Source organism: Urtica dioica, chromosome 4 (genome assembly GCF_054948205.1).
Source record: "Urtica dioica subsp. dioica isolate 48M chromosome 4, U.dioica_male_clone48M_v1_H2, whole genome shotgun sequence".
Lineage (NCBI taxonomy): Eukaryota > Viridiplantae > Streptophyta > Magnoliopsida > Rosales > Urticaceae > Urtica > Urtica dioica.
The window spans coordinates 15,720,931-15,740,831 of record NC_142759.1 but is presented as its reverse complement, the minus strand read 5'-3'; the positions used below and the strand labels follow the sequence as shown (position 1 = coordinate 15,740,831).

The window sequence follows — 19,901 nt, the reverse complement described above, 5'->3', positions numbered from 1 at the left end:
TACTAGTCCTATGATTGTGCATACTATCTCAGAGGAAGAGTTCATGAGAGTTATGACTGGGGATACACCTAAAGTCTTGTCAAAGGTCATGATCCCACTAAAGAGTAAAAGAAGAATAAGTCAGGAAAGAAGAAGGTTCATGTGAGAAAGAAGCATGTTCAGAAGAAAAAGGAAGAAAATGAGGTTGAAAATATTAAGAAAAAAAAATTTGTTGAAGATAGAGATGAGTAACAAGATGTTCCAGATGATGTTTCTGACTACATTGCTAACATCCTAGAAGAAGAAGAAGAAGAAATTGAAATAAAACCTCAAAAGAAGCAAAAGAAATCCAAAAATGTTGTTCTTGATGTTCCTTTGGATAAAATCTCATTCTACATTTTTCAAGACAAAAGAAGATGGAAGTATGTGGTCAAGAGAAGCATAGCTCCAGAGTGTGAGATGTCTGAAGAGGCCATGCAGTGCACTAAGATTATACAATACATTAAGGATGCATACATGATGATGACTGTGACTAACATAGGTCCCTATAATGTGAAACTAGTCAGAGAGTTCATTGTCAACTTGTCTGAGAAGATCACGGGTGTATGTTCGCGGATAGTGCTTTGAGTTCTTTCCTCGAGCTATCAATGAGTTTCTGGGGAGTACATTTCCTACTTCTGTTGATCCTCTCCCATCTAAGTTTGTTCTGGTAAAAGAAATCACTGGTGGAAAGTTAGACGGATGGTCTGATAAGGGTCTTTACCTAGCATCCAAGCTGAGCACCAAATACTCCATTCTTCACAACATTGGTGTGAAGAACTCATCTCACTTTACTGGTATCTCTCTGAGTCTTGCTCAATTTATTCATCAAGTAGGTACTAGTTCTGCAGTGGATTTTGGGAAATTCGTGGTTGATCAAGTCATTCGACATGCTGGTTCTGAGGCCATCAAGCTTCCCATATCTTATCCATCCTTGCTACATGGAATTCTTATCAAACAACATTCTGATATTCTGAAGAATAAGGAATCAAAGTCCTCTCAAGTCCCTCTCGGGAAATCTCATTCAATCACAAGTTGTTTCGGACCCACCATGCTGCTGACATCAACATGCACACTTGCATTCGAGTGCCCAAGAGCTTCAACTTCCCCAGCATGACTATTGATGCTCCAGTTGTGCATCCCTTGTCTGTTGAATTGCGTGCTTTCACTGCCTATACTTTGCTTGGGGAGATCAAGCACCTAGAAGAAGTTATCAAGAATTCCATGGACAGAAAAAAGGAGATCGAAGAAGTTCTGAAGCTGATGAATATGCTGAGAAGTCCTCCACTTCATCATCCTTTGTTGTACCAACTGTTGATGATCAAGCTCCCACTACTATGCCTGATCAGGTTGAAGATTTATTTTCCTTCCCGCCTTCTTTTACACTACATGAATACCTATTTTTTTAAGTCTGTTATACTTTAGCCCTCTACAACATTGCCTAAGCTTATCTAAATTTGATTATGTTCTGAAATTGCTCTTCTTGGTGCTTATTCTGTGTGACATGTATTGGCAAAGTTTTGCGTTTGGATCAGTGACGTGGATTGTCTGCAAAGTTCTTTTTGTCTTACCTGCTTCTACTTTTTTGATTGTCCAATGATAGTTCAGCGATTGCATAGGAAGACCATGGCAATACATTCTCGCTGGGTACCGTTTCATATAAAAAGGCATGTTTTTTCTCTTAGGAGGGTTACACACTTAGGGTTTTTGTGAGAGTTGCCGAGCCAAACACACCTTGTCTTTTGTGTGATGTTACTCTGTTCTTTATTATAGATTGACGTTGTTTGTGCAATAGACTCAGCTGGTTTTTGTATTTGTGATGTTGTAAATCATTCACTGGAATAAGCGTTGATCAATCTATTGATGAATGAGTTGAGTGGAAAGTGAGGGGAGCCTGAGTTAGACCTCACATGTTTAGTTTTGAAGTATATGAAATCTGAAAGGTGATCCTTCATAATTGTCCGCCATTGTATTTATCCTACCAGTTAGTGAAATTCTCTTTTCACTGGAGTATCATCCCTCCAAAAGTATGCACGCTTGTCCGAACTGAGTTACCAATTACTTGTCTCTTGATTTACAATTTTTATTGTCATATTAATTTGGTAAATTATCTAATGTTACATAATTTGGTTTAACATCACTAAGCGACATCAAATAAACAGTGAATGCACTTTTTCAGTTAGGAATTTTGTCCAAATAAGAAGAAAAGTTGTGATGTATATTTTGAGTGTCCGAGAAAAGAGTCGTGTATAAGACAAACAAATGATGTATGAACTCTTTACGAGTGATGTTTCCTAAAATAAGACGAAGCATGTGTAGCTAAAATAGTGTCACTTGGCACTCGCTGACAAGAGCGTAGAATAAAGGTGGGCAATTTAATCGGTTCACACATGAAATCGGGCGACAAGTGACGTAGGGTCATTGGGTGATATCAATGTAATCAAATTATCATTTCAAAACAACAATTATTATCTAATCTCATCATTTTGTCGAGGCGTGTTATTTTTCCAACAATTTTGGCATTTGCCCAAAGATCACATCACTAACATAATTATTACTGTCGTTTTAGCGACACTCGATCGCTTATCTATGAGAAGGGTAATTTGTTTCTATATGAGCCGAGCAGGAGATGATCTATCTAATCATATTCAGTTAGAATAATGTCCCTTCATTCCGTACCCCATCCCTGCGACAAAACACACGTTCTTCTAGAAATATTGTTCTTGTCTATAGTCGTTCGGATTTCACTAGTCGTTTTGTAGTCCGAAACAGAGGCTTTCCATGCCATGAGGTATGAGTTTATAATACGATAATAAAATTGTTCCATGCGTGATTCAATACTGAAGAGTCAAGACAAACAAAATCTCTGTAATGAGATTATGTATGAACTTTTTCCAGATTCTTGCATCCTTTAGTATAAGAAAATACTGTATCTAGATAAATAAATAAATACAAACAAAACCGAACTTCCATGAAAAATAATGCTTATACATGGAAAACAAAACCAGGCACAAGTTAGAACAACTCTATCCGCTATAGAAGCAAGATGTTATTCCAGAACTAGAGTACTTGAAAATAGGCAAAATGGTTTTTTTATGGAAGCATTGATTATAAATATACCAACCAAGTTGTAACCAATTCAGCTAAATAGACAAATAAGCTTACTTACATTGTAATATCAGAAGGCAAGTAGATGTTGAAAGCTGTTGAACTGACGTGACCTCAATGTATCTAAAATGTCAAAGTCCTGAACCTGATCGAGTTACTCGTCATTTTATTCATTGAAAATAAAATTATATCAACAAATAAAGTAGTAAACACAGTCTGAAAGACATAGAGTTTATAGGTATATAATGCCACAAACAAGACTTATATAACAGAGACAGAGAGGACTGCTAGCTGTGAATAAATAAAAAATAAAGAAATAGCTTCACATGTCATTCACATTACACAAAAAGAAATATGAATACAAGATTGCTGTGTGTTGTCTTATCTTATAACATCCTATGTACAGCACAGGAACCAAGCTTTTGGTTTCTGTTTTCATAGCACCGTTTATGCATCAATAACCACATTATGGGGAATAAGGGAAGGAAAATAAAATAACACAAGCCGGATCTAACCAAAGAACAAATGTGATTCATCAAATGACTAGAGAAATTTGAAGTCAACAATGGTGCACCAGCCACGGCAACAACTGTCAAATCAACTCATATCCGCAGCTTCATCGATGTAATTTTGTGCAAATTTTCCCTAATCATAGCTCTGCTTATATACAAAATTCCAAAATATATAGTAAAAAAGACACGTACAAAAAAGATTGATTCTTGTTTCGACCTTGTAGTAAATATACCTCATTAAGTTCACTTGCCCGAAGAGATGCGTTGCAGAGATGTAATCCAACTACTCGAAGGACCCACTTTGTGTCCATTTCCTTGATTAACATTTGCTGCTTCAGCGGGTAAAGCAGATTTATGTGGATTTCTTCTTGATGGCCCGGCAAGCATATGAGAAGAGGACGCCATGAATGACTCATTCGCAAGCTACAAAAATCTGGTTAAGATCGATTCATAACATGCAGAAAAACCAAGCATAGTCTCATTCAAAATAGTGAAATTGCTTACATTATTTTCAAGAGGATTGTCAAAATGGAAGTTCCGAGTTACTGGTTGCTTGAATTGCATGCGAACCCCAGCGCCGGTTTGGTTGCTTGACCTCATGCGATCCGTGACTTCAGCTGGGTAAGAAGCATTTGCACCTCCTATTGCTAGGAAAAAAAATTAAATATTTAAGACTCCTAGCCAATAGATATAACTATTTCACTTTCAATAAACCTCGTCGAAAGAGAAAGTTGAGATTTAACCTTGATGACTACACATAGCCATCTGCATAGCATGACTGTTGCTCTCACCGGGAGCTGGCTGCAAAGTTCACACTCAACTTTGTTAGACTAAGAATCATGATTAAAGTGCAAATAATAATAAAACCAAATATTTACTTCACAGGTGGCAAAACATACTTACAGAGGCTCGAGCTTGTGCTTTATTCTTTTGTGCCTGCTGATACTTTATAATGGTCCAATCAAATATGTAATCCAATTCATATCCTGCAATCATCCAATATCGTTAATCAAGGAGTTAAACGATTTGAAGAAAACAGAAGCACTTGGCATATCTACCTTCACGAGCAAACAAATCTCGGAAAAGTCGTTTTAAGAACCCATAGTCAGGTCTTTGGTCAAATGTTAATGAGTGGCAATAATGGAAGTACGACGCGAACTCCACAGGGTGGGATTTGCATAGAACCTTCAGAGAAAAAGGAACTGTATGTTATTAAATATGCTACACATATTACTTTTGTTTTTAAACATTACTTTTTTTTTTTTTTAAACACATCCACGGTTGATACACACCTCTATCGGAGTTGATAACTTCTTCTCACAAATCTTGTCATACTTTTGCTTCTTTGTACCAGCTTTTAAACCCTGCCATGGAAGACTGGAAGCGGAAACAACTATTCATACCATGAGCATTGACGGTTCACAATAGTCAGAATTTAAATGAAGTAAAATGTGTTTAGTTGTGAATATTAGCAAAGCCGTCCCAGCCCTAGTTAGTCAGAAAACAGTTATAAATTATAAGTGATGTTTGTTGACAAAGAAAAAATGGTGAAACGAATTGATTTACCTTCCTCTTAAGAAATACAGAAGCACATATCCAAGTGACTCCAAATCATCCCTTCGACTTTGCTCTACATAAAGTTCTCTAGTGTCATTTCCAGTTTTTTTCTTTTTTAAAAAGTCTAGACAAAGATCATTTTACTTACCAATTCCAAGATGAGTGTTGCAGCTTGCATATCGCGCAGTTCCTGTCAAATTCTTGTTCTCCCTACAAGTCCCATACACGATGTGTAAAAACTATCTTGTTTATAAATAAATAATAAATTAAATAAAATAAAATAAAACGAGTTAGGTATCTGGGAAGAGAGTAGCATTTGAATTATACAATTGACCATCGGTGGAAAAAAAAATATTGAAAAGTACTGAAAATACCAAACATACCTGTAAGGAATATGGCGATTGGTAGTTGAGTCCCGATATCTTTTTGCAAGCCCAAAATCAATTATGTAGACCTAGGGAATAAAGCATGTCATGAGCTTCGATTATAAATAATAAATAAAAAATGACTCACAAATGACAAGACACGGAAACTCCATTAAAAAGGACCATCAAAGAAAAATGGACAGAAGTAAACTATCACCTGATTTGCCTTTCGACCAAGACCCATGAGGAAGTTATCTGGTTTTATGTCTCTGTGCAGGAATCCTTTTGAATGTGCATACTCTATTCTTGTAAGCTAGAGTAAAATTCAACAATAAGAAAAATATAAAATATATATATATATAAATAAAAATAAATAAGCCCAAAAACAATGCCTATGAAGCCGAACAGTTGAGACTGGCCAAGAGAAAAGGTCTATGACCCAACTGAAATCACTAATCCGATATGCCATGCTTCTAGTTTCTAATGATATTAATTTCCAGAGCAAATAAAAAGATAAATTTCTTACCATTTGATCAGCCAGCATTAAGACTGTCTTAAGAGAAAACTTCCTTCCACAATACACAAACAAATCCTCCAAACTCGGTCCCAGCAAGTCGAGCACAAGCACATTTTCTTCCCCATCGACCCCCGACCACTTTATGCCTGGAATTCCACCTGAGTTTGATAAAATAAAATAAAATAAAAAAATCAATCAAATTCCAATACTATAAGCCCAGATAAAAATAAATACGTACTTCCTCCTTGAAGGATGTGGTATAACTTGGCCTCATATAGTAGTTGAGGGTGTTTAGTTTTGCTGTTCTCCTGTAACCACGATTTGAGTAATCAAGTTTAGTTAAACTATTCAGTATTCACTAACAACATTAGCCATATTCCAAACGCCGTATAAAAATCAAAGTTACATTAAGAATCAATCTTTGAATTACCGATACATGAACAGTAATGTACAGTGATAAACAACCACCGTATGAAAAAAAAAAACATTTTTGAACCTGAAATCGAAAAAAAAAAAAAAAAAAAACTCACAATCTTAACGGCGACGATCTCAAAAGAATCGATATGCGTGGCTGCAAACAAAAGAAATGAGATTAAGAAAAATCAAAACGATCACACAAACAGAATAACCAGTAGAGAAGAAAGGAAAAATCACTCAAAATTTAAAATACTTATAATTCGATGAAGGAACAGAATAACTGACCGAGAAATATCTCGCCGAACGAGCCACTTCCGATCTTGCGACCGAGTTTGTACTTGCCTCCGACGATTCGGTCCATCCTCGAGATCGATTCAGCCAGATATCATCGGAATTCTGGCCGGAATCGGACACTGAGAATATCCGATCCTTGTTTGTGACAGAGCTGAGAGAGAACCTAAAGCCACGCAGATAGAGAGAGGAAGACAAGAGGTTAGCTTTTTCGCGGAAGCATTTTGCGTGGCAACGTGAGAAATAAAGACGGAACTGCGAGGGGTATTTTTGGAAATTACGGTGGGTGAAGAGAGCGTTGACCCCTTGACTAATCAGGTTTTTTATTTTTTTTATTTTTTATTAATATATGCCTGTGCTTCTGTAATCTGGAAAAAGATTTGTTAGAAATTTGTAACTTCAAATCTTCAATATTAGATTTAAAAAAAAAAAAAAATTACGAGACACGTTTCAGTCTTTTTATTTTTTATTTTTATTTTATGAACGGAGTCACGTTTCAGTCTTAAAGACTAGGAACTACGTCGTTTCTTTAGTTGGAAATATAAGATGTGAACTTTTTCTCGTGATATAAAGACGTCGAGGCCTAACTTTTCTACAATTTAATAAAACTTTAATAGATTTTTTAAATAAAGAGTTAAATAGAAATTTAGGTGAAATATAAGTATGAACGGGGAATTATGCATATAACTTAGAAATTATCTTACTAGTCAAATAATCAATATTTCAATTTCATTAATTAAGTAATCATAGATTTAATTAGTTTATATTTAATCATTTTGGGCACAAAGATATATTTAGTTATCTTTCTATCTCTTATTATTTCCTCTGCATAATTCAAAATTTTAAAAGTGCAAATATCTGAAGTGATGTTTCTCTTAACTTTGAATACTTTTTAGCGCAATTTAGCTAAAAATAGAGCGCAATCCTAGATGTTCTATTCTTTTGCCCCTGGGAAAGTAGAGAATAATACCATTATTTAAACATTACGAGGATTATTTACAATCAATTTGTCGTCTAGTTTTCCAGTCACATCATGCCACGTCCAAATCAAGAGGATCCCACGTAGTACAAAATTATAGGGCTATATGAATGTACGATTATACCCTTATTTGTTGGTTGAAGTTGGAAGATGAACGTAAACAGAAGAACTGGACGGGGTTGGCTCATTGGACCACAATCCCACATGCCTGTTTGGATTTAGTTGAGCGACCCAAGGCCCATTAAAAAAAATTTGAGCCTCAATGTTTGTTGAGAATTATCCACAATTAGGGGTATTAGGAGTGTAAATATGTGAAATAATCTACTTATTTACGTGTCAAAACTCCATTTTGTTTGAAGACTATTTACCATAGTTGATTGTGTTACCTGTTTCATTTGAGTTTATGAATGACATCGGTGAATTGAAAATTGAATTTTATGTTGTGTTGAGATTGCTTTGGGTTTTTTTATTTTTTGGATGGTTTTGTGGAGCCAATTCAGTATGGTTCATGTGTGGGGGAAGATGATGGTGATGGGAAAAGGAATGTTGCCTTGCCACTTGATAATACCCTCCATTCATAATAGCAACAATATTACCAACTACTAATGAATAACATGATTTAATAATTATTATGTGCACTTCAAATTATTTATATTAAAAAATAAACATGTGGGCTCTATCCATAGCGTGACAATCCAACTCCGTGTCCCTATTGAAAGTTGAAACATCATTAGTCAATGGGTGGTAACATAAATCATTATTTGTAATACACATTTGTATAAACAAAATCAAGGATATTTTCTTTAGTTTAAGAATAGTATTTACTTTTGTTCCATTTCGGACATGACTCATGCCGTTACTTATTGGCCTTGAGTTTTTCTTATGGTCATATATATACATATATATATATATATATATATATATATATATATATATATATATATTGATGAAATTGAATGAGGGATTTGAAAATTAACCAAAAATCGATTAAATCGAACCGATCTGGAATCAAAATTTGGTGTCACGTCATCAAACCGAAAATCGATTAAATCGAACCGATCTGGAATCAAAATTTGGTGTCACATCATCAAACCGAAAATTCGGTCTGGTTAACCGATCCGATTTATGAAACTGTTAGTTATCGATTTTGAATATCCGGAATTCGATTATCAGTTATTTAACCGATTTTTTTTTATAAAACGGATAACCAGTTTTAAAATCGGATAAGCAATTTGAACCAGATAACCAGTTATGAATTAAATCGGATAACTATTGAAACTTATTAACCAAATTTTTTAAATTGGTGCAAAATTGTAGGAAATTTACACCAATTCGGTCCAGCTATTGGTCCAAAATTTTGAAAATCGAAAATTCGGTCATGATTCGTAAAACGGGCCAAAATCAAACCGAACCGAACCAGTTTCAGAGTAAGAACTAACGCAAAAAGGGTAGGATTTATAATGCAAAACGTTAATGAGATAATATAACATACACAACAAATAGTCAAAGACACAAAAATATAAGACTAAGAGTTGAATACCCTTATTTACATATATTCTAATATTTTTCAAATGTCTCTAGTTTGAGAACTCATGGTGCTTGCATGTATTTTCCTTTCATGGTGTGAACTCTTTTCGTCGAAGCATATCCCACTTCACTTGGAGATGACTCATGGCACCTCTACGAGCCCTATTATCATACTATCCTTGATTTTTATGGCTCTACATTGTGATCTCATGCTATTCATATGTTGTGGCCAACTAGTGGACCTCTCAGTAGGATTCATACCCAGATGAAGCTCTGACCATCTGTTAGAGAAAAACGAACAAATGGATCTTGTAGGATTCTCAATAAATTCTTCGATTTCTTCCAGAAGCAAATGATTATTCATCTGCTTCTCACGTTCCGTGAAATAGTCGAGACAATGGGGAATATCCAAAAAGGCATTTAGGGAATCGGTATGATTCTATCTATGTTCGTTTTAATTGAAGAAAGGAAGGATCCCAAAGAATCGATCCTTTTTTAGCTGTTGAATCTTTGTTTGATTGATCAATCTGTTATATTCTAAATCATCATTACTAATGGAATCAAAATGATCTCCGGGTCGGTCAGAAGATCCTTTCAATTGGTTATAATTCATTACTTGAACGAAACTAGATCTTATGGAATCATATTGAATATTTGACGATACATTTCGTACCTTGCTAAAATAACTGATCCTTGTTTCCAACCACATATTGTCTAACCAAACCCAATTATCACTTGATATGTTCCTCAAAAAATCCGATTCTTGCGGATTCTTCTCCTAACTAAAGAAGAGATCTTCGTGTAATTTCCACATATGAAATTGAGCACAATTTTGCAAAGAGGTAGACCACTTGTTTCTCGAGAAGAGGTGGGAAACATGCTCTATATCATTTTATTGAATAGTTGACCCAACTCCTAGTTGTTTGAAGAAACCCTTTGCTTCAATTGCTTTTTGTTTTCACAAAAAGCAAACACGAGATAACAAATTCAGGTTGTCACTAAGATTTCGAATAGCTGTTGTTGTCGGTCGTTTTCGGAAAACCCGAGACGCCGGGAAAACACGTCGTTCAAAGGGCCGATGGTTAGGCCGGAGGTCCTGAAGAGCGACGAGCTTCCCATCACAAGACGACCGTCAAGCCCTCGCCCAAACTCCTAGCTCATTGAGTCGAGGCTTGAATCAGCTCCTTGAGTTGAGCCTCGCTCCTCGAGTCGAGCCTTGAGTCGGTCTCCCCGAATCGAGCCTCGTCTCTCTGAGTCGGGGCCGGAGTCGGTCCCCTCGAGACGAGCCTCGACTCGGATTCTATCCGTCGAATAGGTACATTCATGTCACAAACCCGGGATGCAAAGCCCAATATGGCTTTACGGGCCCGGTAGAACGACGGTCGCGAAAAACCCACGAAGGCGCAGCTCAGCGCGCGCCGCGCCCAGGCAGGGTCGCGCCGCTGCCCCTTTTGCGCCTCCACTTGATGAGGTACGCGCCTCTAGTCCCACATGGACGCCGAAGGACCTTCTTAAGGCCCTCAAACACCTATATAAACCCCATATCACTGAGGGGGAAGCCATCCCATCTTCTCCTATCGATACGCTCGAATTCTCGCTCTCATCTGCTTCTTTTGATGCCAACTTTAGCCTGAAGCAGTCCCATAAGTCTCTCTCGTTCTCAGAGGTTCTGAAGCACTCTCGGGGACTTCCCGGACGTCGCTCCGTCTGATCGAATGCCCTCCGGTGCTCAGGCACGCTCCTAGGGTTCTCGACTATAGTCCCCTACGCGTCTAACACGCTAGACGCGCACGCGATCTCCAAAGTTCTGAGACGCCGCCGAGGACTCCTCCGCGCCCCGTCTCCTTCGTCGAGTACGCTTCTCCACCATGGCTCTGCGCCTCACACTGCGTAACATACGCCCTGAACTACGTTCTGTCCTGATCCCCACGCACGGGTACGTAGGCAGCCTACACCACAAAGGCACGGTCACTCCTCCTCCTCACCCCTTCCCTCTTCCGAGAGGTGGGTTGATTGGAGAGAACCTAGCTCGAGACTTTCGAGTTCCGAGAGGTGGGTTGATTGGAGAGAACCTAGCTCGAGACTTTCGAGTTCACACTTTTGGCCCGGGTGCGATCACTTCGTCTGGCCTTGGATCGAACCGCCCGAGGTATACAATCGTTGTTCATTTTCGTGCGACAACAGCAGTCATGAATTCAAGTTGCTTATGTTTTTCCTCTTCCTCGTAGAAAGATGATTAGACAATTCCCAATCATGGTCCTTGCAGATCGGATCATCCATATATAATATACAAAAATAAACTCCAGATATTCGATATCTATCTCTTTGAATGAGATCTAAATTCTAGTGACGGTTTCATTAAATATCTTAAAGCTATAATCCATATTTTTCAGAGCCAATTCCTCCACCATCGCAGCACAGTTAGATTCAGGTGTCATTACATGTATGGCTCATATTAGCAAGCAATCGCATCCACTCGCGACCACATCTTTAGTAAGTAGGTGACTCGGGTAAAAGCGTTGGTCAGTTGTATCTTATTATGATTAGTCATGACTAGGAGTAATCTTCAAGATCAACTCCCACGAGATTATATGAATCTTGCAAAAACTTATAGCCTTACATTCATGTGTTTTGAGCTATAGTGAGTTAACAAGGAGTCCAACTGTAGACACGGCACAGATGTTCGGTTTTGTACACCTCTTAGACTCTCTCGTGATGCATACTTAATTAGGTATGATTAGTTGTTATTCCCCATGTTGACTTTCTTATGTTTTCTTACTTTTGCTTCAAATTATGTTATTTCTTAGATTTTGTTTTATTGTACTGTAATTAAGTAGCCCTAATGAAACATGAAAATTTCATATTAGTAGATGTTGGTTAATAATTGGGTGATGCTATTAAGTTAGCTCAAATATCTACATAATGCTATTAAGTTAATGTGTACCAGTTAATAATTGAGCATAATTGAAACAGTTTTTCACAATTTATTCATTCTCGTATTCTATTTTGCCTCCTCGATATATCTTATATGTAAAAATGAGGGTTTAACTCCAACAAGAGATGACATAAACAAGGCCTTATCTGATCACCAATTCATAGAGCTTATGTCTTAAAGTACTATATAAATAAAATATCTTAACAAAGTATTGAAGTCCTATATATCGCAACCGCTCCACACTTCTGATTTTGAAGGTGTCCCGTCCCGTGCCAGGTATTCCGATGTATTGACAAAATCTATTTCCAATATATATTTCATAATAAAAATTCAAAATAAAATTAATAACATAAATCTACATTTACTTTTATTTTCTCAAGAATTAAATATATATATATATATATATATATATATATATATCACAATGTAGAAAGAGAAACTTGCCAAATAAACATATATATTTATATATACATATATATATATATATATTTAAAATATACATTTATTAAGATATTATATATATAGCTTCGGCCATGTATATATGTATATAGTAATATATATATATATATATATATATATATATATATATCTTTAATATACTTCAGCCACATAAGAATGTTTGGACAATATGTTATGTTCTGGATAATATTTTTTAACATGTTATCGATATAAAAAATTGTATTGGACAAAAGATTTGATGCAATAATATTAAAAAGTCTTTTTCTAAAGTCCCACATCGTCATGAAATGAAATAATATCTGTTTCAAAGTAGTATAAATATATGGTTTTGTAAGAAGTATATGTTTGGACTTGATCTATATATAACAATGCTAAAGAGTTTAGAATAGGGAGAATTACATAACTCGCCAAAAACGCGTGCCTCTTATCAAAATTCGTTGCACTCTTAAAGCATTACAAAAAGAGTGTTTTTCAATTTTTATGCCCTTATAATGATTTGTTATATCACCTTTCTTTGACCATCAACCCTAGGACCCGACCGCCATACCAACCGAGCTCGTCTCGCTGCCTGCGGCTCAGAACGCCCCATTTTCGACGAGGTAGGTAGTGCTCAACACAGATTCTCCTCTTCCGACTGCACGATAACCTGGCATGCGTTGCATTCTCCGCCATAGCTCTTGCCAAGCTACGCCGATTCGAGCCCGACTCCCTCAGCGACCTAGACTCGCCAACGACCTAGTTTCAAATTTTTGTTTTTTAATGAGTTTAGTCGGTTTCACTTTAGACTTGGTGAGAATCTCTTATGGCGAAGGTTTTTCTTTTTTCATTGCTGATTTTGAAAAAAAAAATGAATCAAATGTGGCCAATGCTTTTATATGGTCCTAATGGGGTGGAAAATCCTCTATGGTCAGCAAGTTGGCTGAGGATTATGGGACACAAGGTATTTATTGTTTTTCGTGTTATATTTTTCTACAAGTCTTCTTTGAAGTTTATACTAAATCCACAATTGTCGTGATGTCTGCATCCCTTTTGAATTATCACTTCTGTTTTTTTATTTATCAATTTTTGACCTTGTGGTGGATGGTAAGATTGCAGAAGTTTCTATAAGCCTCAGTATTATGGCTTCTCATTTGCAGTCTCACTTTTATAGTCTATTGCGTGTGCCTTTGTCATAAGCGTTTCAAGTATTTTATCTATAATATTTACCATTAACGGCTTCCAAGATATGTAAGCTACATAACAGTTTTGGGGTTTTTGATTCACGTGGCCCTGGAATTAAATGGTTTTGAGTACAATTTACGTTCTATATTCGTTATCTGTTGAAGCTCTGACGAGTCTTCTATCTGATCGTAAGTTTATTTTTTTGCTAAAGATCGTATTACCTTTTTTCTTTCTTCCTTGTGGTTGTAAATTTGACAATACATATGTGTGTATGATCGGCATTAAGTTATGCTGAAACATATAAACTCGACAATTTTGTTATAAGGCAAGAGACTTGATGTACAATTCCATGTGAAAGACTAAGGTGAGCGCATTATATACTCACCACTCCAATCTGTCTAAAAGGCTTTGATATATGCACTAAACTGAGTTGTACCTAGATGTTTGAATTTTAAAAAGTAGTTAAGGCATTCATCTTTTGTTTTCGACACATACAACCAAGTGAAGCGAGAATGATCAACAATGAACAATAAGAAGTATCTCAAGCCATTTTTAGTGTTCACAGGGCAAGTGCCCCAAATGTCAGAATATATGAGATCAAACAGTTTCTCAGCATTAGTATTAGATTAATAAATGGCAATCTATAACTATGAGAGAGTTTACAAGAGTTACAAAAATTAGAATCATATAGGGTCTTGATTTTGAAATCATGTAACACCTTATTGAATATGAGAGAGCTAGGATAACATAATCTTGAATGTCATAAGCTGTATATTCTCCTTGTGTACTTGTAGCAAAGCACGTTAATTTTAACAAATGTAAACTTGAACTTGATTGTGATGCAGGGAACTTGTAAAGTCCATTATTGGTTGTTCTTTGAAGAAGAATCTGTCTCGTAACCTTATCCTTCACTACTAGTCATGAAATTCAACCAGTACATTGTTATCACCACAAAACCTTTGAACACTTATTAGGTTGTGAGATAATTCTGGAACTAACAGTACCTTTTCTAAGTATATTTCTTCAATTGCTCTTTAATACAATGTTATTACCTATAGTTTTGATAGGTAAGTGATTACCATTGCCAACCCTCACTTGATCTTGGCATGTAAATGGTTACAGATTCTACCAGCTCGGGATGGAATCGGTTATCCGATATGTAAATCGATTGTCCAGGAGATTGTGGACCGGTGTCCGATGTGCTCGAGGATAGACTCCAACGAGGTATCGAGTATTGGGAGTTGTGTGTAGAGCTCCAATATCTGGCGCTGGAATCTGATTGTCCCTCGTTTACTGTCTTGCGAATGCAGACTGAGTTCCTCGTCGTGACGCGAAGTGGTATATGAATACCTTACCCCCGATGATTTCTTTCCTGGTGGTTGTTCCGCATGATGACGAGAAGGTTGACTATGACGAGGGATATTCCAAGGAGGATCCCGTTGAACCTTCGGACGACCCAGCTGCGTAGACGTTTGCTTGTCAACCACAAGAGTGGTTGCTTTGTGTGTGTAATAAGAGAACTAGTATTTTGTGTTTAAATCTCGTTTGACTAGGCCTTGAGAGTCTAGTCCATGTTGGTTATGCATTCTCGAGGTTGTGACTTGGATTTTAACCATGCCCTCTTCCATGTGTAGAATTGAGCAGGCATGGGGCCTAGACAAAACCCGTCTAATGCCGAGATTGTTATAGCGGCGGATCTCACGGAGATCAGACGCGCACTGGAGAGACAAGCTGCCGACGCGACCCAGAGAGATGAGATGAATCGGAGGTTCGCGCAGCAGCTAGAGGAGCAGAACCGCACGATCGCGGAACTCGACAAGGTTGAACGCGCCGTCTCAACAGCACCCAACGCCTCCAATTCCAGGAGAACGACGTGAGAATCCTCAACCAGTGCATGTGGATCCTCCTGAGGAGCTCAACTTTCTGATTCTTGACGTCGTCCCTCCAGTGGGCGAGCTGTCGCTCGCGGGTCGTGACAGATTTTGTGGTATCTCTATCTGCTATCTTCACGTCCTCTGTTCTGGTTCAGTGACTGTGATCGGTTTCCAGAACTTCCCTGAGGTCGATAACTCAAGCCTTGTTGGGACCTCATGTTGTCTCCTCGTTGTGGCCGACTCTCCCATCTTGATTGGGATTCGAATCGTTTCCTTGATTCACTCTGTTTTGGGCCAGCAGCTTCAGAAGGTGTTGCAGCAATTAGTTTCGGTGCATGAGTTCGATCACCCTCACGCTAACCAGCAATCCGTAAAGCTCTTTGTACGGCGTTGGCGTATGAGCGAGGTCCATCATCGCCGCTATCTACTTGGCTCACGATATCCACGTTGAGCCAATGCATGTACTTCATCTTCCTAGCCTGATCAGTAGGGACTAGGGAAGAAGCGAACCTCGCTAACGTGTCGAACTTTGTCGTATATTCTGATAATGACATTGAACCTTGTCATAGGCTCACAAGCTCACGTACCTTGTCCGACAAGTTAGCTTCACTCGGGTACTTCCCATGGATCCACGTCATCATGTGGACATCCTCAGACGACGCCATCACCTCTCAACTGCCCCTAGCCTCATCTTCTAGCTGATTACGGCACAAGCCACTCTCTCTGTATCAGATAACTGCATAAAGTTGAGGATTTGCTGCATCTTCTTGATCCAATTCTCAACTGAAGCTGGATCAACACTGCCTCCAAACGTCAGAGGTTTTGCTTACAAAATCTCTCGTACACAGGCTCGCCCACTGGAGAAAAGTACCAGTCGTTGTACTGGTATAGAGATGTGCACATCCGAGTTCATGATCGGATACTGAAAGCAGACTTAATGGAGTAGAGATGGTTAAGTACGCACCATACAATCATAGACTGCCGAAAGAAGTCAGTTCTGTTCCAGAACCCAGGACTTGGACCACTGCAGTTCCAAGGTTCCTCTCGGAAGTCGAGATTTCCGATCATATCGGTGTTGAAGGCCGAGAAGATGATGCATCAGGGATGCGCTGGTTACCTTGCAAGCGTGGTAGACGTCACGAAGACGGTCAAGCCGCAGCCACAGGAGATTCAAGTTGCTAGAGATTTCCTTGATATTTTTCCCAGAAGATCTTCCAGGCCTACCTCCTGATCGAGAAGTTGAGTTCAATATAGAGCTCATTCCAGGCACAGCTCCGATATCGAAACCTCCATATCGAATGGCTCCAGCGGAATTGAAAGAACTCAAGACGCATCTATAAGAGTTGCTTGACAAAGGGTTCATACGACCGAGCCATTCATCTTGGGGAGCGCCTGTCTTGTTTGTCAAGAAGGCAGATAGTTCCTTACGGCTCTGTATTGACTACCGTGGGTCGAACCAAGTAACTATCAAGAACAAGTACCCGTTGCCACGGATCGACAACGTTTTTGATCAACTGTCAGGAGCGACAGTGTTCTCTAAGGTCGACTTGCATTCTGAGTACCATCAACTGATGGTTCGAGATGAAGACATCCAGAAAACTGCTTTTCGAACTCGATATGGTCATTACGAGTTCTTAGTAATGTCGTTCGGTTTAACTAACGCGCCATCAGCGTTTATGAACCTGATGAACCGAGTTTTCGAGGACTTTCTGGATAAGTTCGTGATCGTGTTCATCGACGACATTCTAATCTACTCGAAGACTAATGAAGAACATGAGCAGCATCTGAAGCTAGCGCTAAGAAGGCTAAGGGAAAAGCAACTATACGCCAAGTTCTCAAAGTGCGAATTTTGGCTGGAGCGTGTAGTATTCATTGGTCATGTTGTCAGTAACGCTGGTATCATGGTAGATCATGCTAAAGTGGAAGCCGTGAGACAGTGGAGTCAGCCAAAGATGGTCACTGAAATAAGGAGTTTCTTGGGTCTTGCTGGCTACTATAGGAAGTTTGTAGAAGGATTATGAAACCAAGTATCCTACATATGATCTAGAGCTTGCTGCAGTAGTGTTTGCTCAAGGTATGGCGACACTACCTGTACGGGGTCCATTGAGACATCTATACAGACCACAAAACGGTAAAGAGGGTGACTTCGAGTTGGATGAGAACGAGGTTCTAAGGTGCAATGGAAGAGTTTGTGTGCCGTCCAACGAGGAAGTCAGGAAGCAATGGATGAAATAAGCTCACGGGACACCAAATTCGGTACATCCAGGTGTGACAAAGATATATCAAGACTTGAGAAAGGTGTATTGGTGGCCAGGAATGGAGAAAGACGTAGCTGAGTTCGTCCAAAAGTGCCTAACTTGTCAACAAGTTAAGGCAGAGCACCAGAAGCCAGCTGGAATGCTGCAACCACTTGAGATTCCACAGTGGAAGTTGGAGCAGATAACGATGGATTTCGTGTCAGGTTTGCCAAAAACCACAGCTAGACACGACTCAGTCTGGGTCATTATCGACAGATTGACAAAATCAGCTAACTTCCTGCCCATCAAAACCACCCACACCGTGGATAAGCTCGCTGAACTCTACATAGAAGAGATTGTACGTCTTCATGGGGTTCCTAGCTCGATTGTTTCTGACCGTAATGCTCACTTCACATCCAGGTTCTGGAAGAGATTACAAGAGAACCTGGAAACTCGCCTGAAGTTTAGTACTGCTTTTCAACCGTATACCGATGGTCAAAGCGAACGAACAATCCAAGTGTTGGAAGACATGCTCTGAGCTTGTGTTTTAGACTTCCAGGGCTCGTGGAGTCGTTATCTTTCGCTAGTTGAGTTCTCATACAACAACAGCTATCAAGCGACAATTGGCATGGTACCATATGAAGCCTTATATGGACGGAAGTGTCACCTTCCAAATCACTGGGATGAAGCTGGTGAGAGCAAGTTTATTGGATCTGATATGCTTGAACAAACCAAAGAAGCGTTTAAGAAGATCCAAGCTCGAATGAAAACCTCCTAGAGTCGTCAGAAAAACTACGCTGACAGGCGTAGGAGGCCTCTAGAGTTCGAAGCAGGAGGGAAAGTTTTTCTGAAAATCTCACCATGCGAGGAGTGATGAGGTTTCGGAAAGAAAGGGAACCTCAGCCCAAGATATGTTAGATCTTATGAGATTCTAGAACGAGTAGGCAAGGCAGCATATCGCCTAGCGCTATCGCCATCTATGTCCAATCTCCATGATGCGTTCCATGTATCTATGTTACGGAAATACATATATGATCCTTCACATGTACTACAAGATCAAGAGGTTGAGATTTCTCCTGACATCAGATATGAAGAACCAACCGTTGCAATCCTAGATCACAAGGAGAAAGTCTTAAGGAATAAGACAATTCCTCTGGTCAAAGTACTGTGGAAAAAAACACTCCACAGAAGAGGCTACTTGGGAGCTCGAGAGCGAAATGCAAAAGAAATATCCTGCCTTGTTCTAAGTTTCGAAGACGAAACTCTTCTAAGGGGGTAGGGATTGTAATGTATAAACTTTTGTAAACGCTCGACTTGTGAATTTGAATAAAATGGACAAGTTTTAATTCAAATTCTTGTTGCATATGAGACGTCCTTAAATTTTAAACATCTTGGAAAATGATAATATTTAAGGTCGATGAAATTTTGGAATGAGAATATTCAAGTGAACTCGATATTATTTCCGAATAAAACTATTCGGAATAGACTCGGAGATTTAAAAATCTCGAGAGTAAAAATAAATTCCGAGATCCCTTAAATATATTCAGGATCACGGGAAATAATAATAATTTTCTCGGTTATTTTTCAAGATTATTTTTAATTAATTAAGGACAGGATTGTGAGATTTTATTTAAAAGGACTTATGTGCAACAAATGAAGGACGAAATGTTAAAGAAAGTTGGAAAAATGGAGGGTTTGGCAATTAATCTGGTCATGCCACATGTCCACACGTGGGACCCGAGTATTATTCCACGTAGCTTCCTCTCTCTTCTTCTTCTTATCATGTCCATCTCATGCTTCCTTCATCTCCATCGCGACCTGCAAAGAAAACACGAACAAACGGAAAAAAAAAAAACAAAAAACAAAAAACAAACCCAGATGAACGATCACATCGTCGATCCTTATCACTAATCTCCATCGTCTTCTTCAACCTTCTTGCTCTTC

The 19,901-nt window shown here is 38.5% G+C and overlaps 1 protein-coding gene across 2 annotated transcripts; it reads right to left on the bottom strand.

The window, feature by feature from the left end:
- Positions 1 to 3,435: 3,435 nt before the first annotated feature.
- On the bottom strand, positions 3,436 to 7,017 carry LOC149400808 (casein kinase 1-like protein 3). 2 transcript variants are annotated; one of them, XM_089611422.1, is made up of 15 exons: positions 6,780 to 7,017; positions 6,608 to 6,648; positions 6,316 to 6,385; positions 6,087 to 6,235; positions 5,778 to 5,873; positions 5,579 to 5,649; positions 5,344 to 5,405; positions 5,205 to 5,268; positions 4,931 to 5,015; positions 4,697 to 4,823; positions 4,542 to 4,624; positions 4,382 to 4,439; positions 4,143 to 4,285; positions 3,872 to 4,061; positions 3,436 to 3,783 (listed from the first exon to the last, which is right to left on the bottom strand). In XM_089611422.1, the coding sequence occupies exons 1-14, from the start codon at positions 6,853 to 6,855 to the stop codon at positions 3,882 to 3,884; spliced, it is 1,305 nt and encodes a 434-aa protein (XP_089467548.1). In that variant the 5' UTR covers positions 6,856 to 7,017; the 3' UTR covers positions 3,436 to 3,783; positions 3,872 to 3,881. The 2 variants fall into 2 exon arrangements, with proteins under 2 accessions (XP_089467548.1, XP_089467550.1); XM_089611424.1 differs by having other exon boundaries at positions 4,143 to 4,279.
- Between the last annotated feature and the right edge of the window lie 12,884 nt (positions 7,018 to 19,901).